The sequence below is a fragment of the Passer montanus genome, unplaced genomic scaffold, assembly GCF_014805655.1.
Source record: "Passer montanus isolate IOZ18808 unplaced genomic scaffold, ASM1480565v1 scaffold1211, whole genome shotgun sequence".
In the NCBI taxonomy this organism is placed as follows: Eukaryota; Metazoa; Chordata; class Aves; order Passeriformes; family Passeridae; genus Passer; species Passer montanus.
In genome coordinates, this window is record NW_024358846.1 from 2185 (window position 1) to 5901 (window position 3717).

The window sequence follows — 3717 nt, forward strand, 5'->3', positions numbered from 1 at the left end:
CCCCTCCGGCCGCCCCCTCCCCGCAGCTGCTGCTGGAAGCTCACCTGCACCAGGTGCGCTCGCAGGGGCTGGACCCCCAGGCCCCGCCGCCGCTGCCCCCCGACTCCATGGAGGTGCTGCCCCCTCCCCAGGAGATCCAGGACTTCTTGGAGCCCCCCCTGGGCTTGGAACCGCACCTGGGGCAGAGCGCGGGGGTGCAGGGGCCGCCCGGGCACCTGCTGGACCCCGAGGGGGGGGTCCCGGCCGTGCCCCCCGAGGCCAAGGACCAGTTTTCGGAAGGGGGGAGCCCCGCGGGGGGCAAGGGCCGCTTCGTGCCCCTCACGTCCATCTGCTTCCCGGACGCTCTGCTGCAGGACGAGGACCGCGGCTTCTTCCCCGGCATGGAGGACATGTTCGGACCCCCGCCCGAGGATTTCCCCAAGCCCGCCGAGGAGGAGGAGGAGGAAGGCAGCGCCAACACCGCCGGGCTGGAGGGGCGGCCCGAGGGCATGAAAGCTCCCCCTCCGTACGACATGGGGCAGAGCTACCCCGCGTTCTGCCCGCAGGACGGGGCCGCTGCCGGGGACCCCCCCCAGCTGGGGCTGGAGCCCCCCAAACACGAGTTGCCCTCCACGGTGAACGCCGAGCCGCTGGGCTTGATCCAGAGCACGGGCGACGGGGGTCCCAAGCCCCCTCCTCCGCCCCTCAGCACGCCGTTGTTCTGCTCCTCCAAACCCAAAAAGCTGCTGAAAACTTCCTCCTTCCACCTGCTGCGCAAGCGGGACCCCTTCCCGCCCCCCAAAAAGACCTACGCGCAGGAGTACGAGTTCGAGGATGACGAGGACAAGGCCGACGTGCCCGCCGACATCCGCCTGAACTCGCGGCGGCTCCCGGACCTGCTGCCCGACCTCATCTCCAGCTGCCGCCGCCCGCCGCTCACGCCCATGGGCGACATCGACTTCTGTCCCCACCCCGGCGCCCACCCCGCGCCCAAGAAGCGCGGCCGCAAACCCACCAAGCCCAAGCGGGAGGGGCCGCCCCGGCCCCGGGGCAGGCCGAGGATCCGGCCCCTGGAGCCGCCCGGCTTCCCCGAGGGAGCCAAGAGGCCGCGGGGCCGCGGCCGGGGCCGGGGCAAGAGGGCCGGGGAGGACGGAGAGGGCGCGGAGCCGCTGCGGCCGCTCAAGGTGAGCAGCCGGGGAGCTCGAGTGGGCACGGAATGACCCGAAATTGGGGGTTGGGGGGCTCGGAATGGGCACAGAATGACCCAAAATTGGGGTTTGGGGTGCTCGGAATGGGCACAAAATGACCCAAAATTGGGGTTTGGGGTGCTCGGAATGGGCACAAAATGACCCAAAATTGGGGTTTGGGGTGCTCGGAATGGGCACAAAATGACCCAAAATTGGGGTTTGGGGTGCTCAGAATGGGCCTGAGGTGACACAAAATTGGGGTTTGGGGTTTTGGGTGCTCCAAATGGTCCTAAAATTGGGCTTTGGGGTGCTCCGAATGGGCACAAAATGACACAAAATTGGGGTTTGGGTGCTCCGAGTGGGCACGGAATGACCTGAAATTGGGGTTTGGGGGGTTTGGTGTGTTCGGAATGGGCACAAAATGACCCAAAACTGGGGTTTGGGGAGCTCGGAATGGGCACAGAATGACCCAAAATTGGGGTTTGGGAGTTTAGTGTACTCCGAATGGGCACGGAATGACCCAAAATTGGGGTTTGGGGGGCTCAGAATGGGCCTGAGCGACCCAAAATTGGGGTTTGGGTGCTCCAAATGGTCCCAAAGTTGGGGTTTGGGGTGCTCGGACTGGGCACAGAATGACCCCAAATTGGGGTTTGGGGGGTTTGGTGTGCTCCAGATGGTCCCAAAATGACCCAACATTGAGGTTTGGGGTGCTCAGAATGGGCCTGAGGTGACACAAAATTGGGGTTTGGGGGGTTTGGTGTGTTCCAAATGGTTCCAAAATTGGGGTTTGGGGTGCTCTGAACGGGCACAGAATGACCCAAAATTTGGGTTTGGGGTGCTTGGAATGGGCACAGAATGACCCAAAATTGGGGTTTGGGGGGTTTGGTGTGCTCCAAATTGGCACAAAATGACCCAGAACTGGGGTTTGGGGTGCTCGGAATGGGCACAGAATGACCCAAAATAGGGGTTTGGGGTGCTCAGAATGGGCACAAAATGACCCAAAATTGGGGTTTGGGGTGCTCAGAATGGGCCTGAGGTGACACAAAATTGGGGTTTGGGGTGCTCGGAGTGGGCACAAAATTACCCAGAATTGGGGGTTGGGGGGTTTGGGGTGCTCCAAATGGCCCCAAAATTGGGGTTTGGGGTGCTCGGAGTGGGCCAGGGTGACCCAGAATTGGGGTTTGGGGTGCTGGGAATGGGCCTGAGTGACCCAAAATTGGGGTCTCTCTCCCCAGATCAAGCTGGCCGTGTCTGTTAGGGCTCAGGGATGGATCAAGGTGTCCCAGTACAACCCAGTATAACCAGTCCCCTCTCTCTCCCCAGATCAAGCTGGCCGTGTCTGTTAGGGCTCAGGGATGGGTCAATATCTCCCAGTATAACCCAGTACGACCCAGTATAACCCAGTATAACCAGTTCCCTCTCTCCCCAGATCAAGCTGGCCGTGTCTGTGGGGGAGGTCAATGTCTCCCAGTACAACCCAGTATAACCCAGTTTCCCCGTGTCTCTCCCCAGATCAAGCTGGCCGTGTCTGTGGGTGGTCAGCAATGGATCAGGGTATCCCAGTATAACCCAGTACACCCCAGTATAACCAGTTCCTCCCCTCTCTCCCCAGATCAAGCTGGCTGTGTCTGTTAGGGCTCAGGGATGGGTCAATGTCTCCCAGTACAACCCAGTACAACCCAGTATAACCAGTTCCCCCTCTCTCTCCCCAGGATTTGGGGAATTTGGGATGGATTTGGGGTGGGTTTAGAATGGATTTGGGGTGGGTTTAGGGTCGGTTTTTGGGGTGCTGACCCCCAATCCCCCCCCCCCCCCCCCCCCGGCACTGCAGACGGGCCGGGAACCACCGCTTTTGGGGGATTTTGGGGTTTTTGGGGTTCCTGTGACCCTGGATGAGTTGGGATGGCTCTGGATGGCTCTGGGTGATTTGGGGTGGGTTTGGGGTGGGTTTTTGGGGTGCTGACCCCCCAGATGTCCCCAGCTGGCGCTGCAGACGGGCCGGGAGCACCCCCGAGCCGCAAGGTGAGACCTGTACCAAGCTGCCAGGACCTGCCACGGGTGCACAGGGGGTCATAGAGAGCGTGCAGGGGCTTTTAGGGAGCTGCCAGGACCTGCAGAGCAGCATCAGCTCGGCCATCTCGGCGCTGGACGAGCCCCCCGAGCGCAGGGAGCCCCCCGAGCTGCAAGGTGAGACCCGTACTGACCTGCCAGGACCTGTAGGGAACCGCCCGGGGGTCATAGAGAGTGTCCAGGGTTCATAGATAGCTGCCAGGACCTGCAGAAGAGCATCAGCTCCACCCTGGACGAGCCCCCCGAGCGCAGGGAGCCCCCCGAGCCGCAAGGTGAGACCTTTACTGACCTGCCAGGACCTGGGGGAGCTGCCAGGGGTTCACAGGGATCTTCCAGAACCTGTCAGGAGTTCATAGAGACCTTCCAGGGGTTCATGGAGATCTTCCAGGGCCCATAGAGAGCCTCCAGGAGTTCATAGGAACCTTCCAGAAGCATTCAGAGGTTCATAGGGACCTTCCAGGACCCACAGAGATCCTCCCAG

At 61.9% G+C, this 3717-nt stretch overlaps 1 protein-coding gene across 1 annotated transcript; it reads left to right on the top strand.

Moving 5' to 3' along the window:
* Window positions 1-6: 6 nt before the first annotated feature.
* Window positions 7-3508, top strand: LOC120497121 (proline-rich protein 12-like; the record flags this gene model as incomplete). The annotated part of the gene is made up of 6 exons (XM_039698204.1): window positions 7-1163; window positions 2402-2461; window positions 2596-2646; window positions 2779-2838; window positions 3233-3353; window positions 3428-3508. Coding segments are annotated over exons 1-6 (1429 nt in total), but the record flags the coding sequence as incomplete, so codon positions are not given.
* Window positions 3509-3717: the final 209 nt, after the last annotated feature.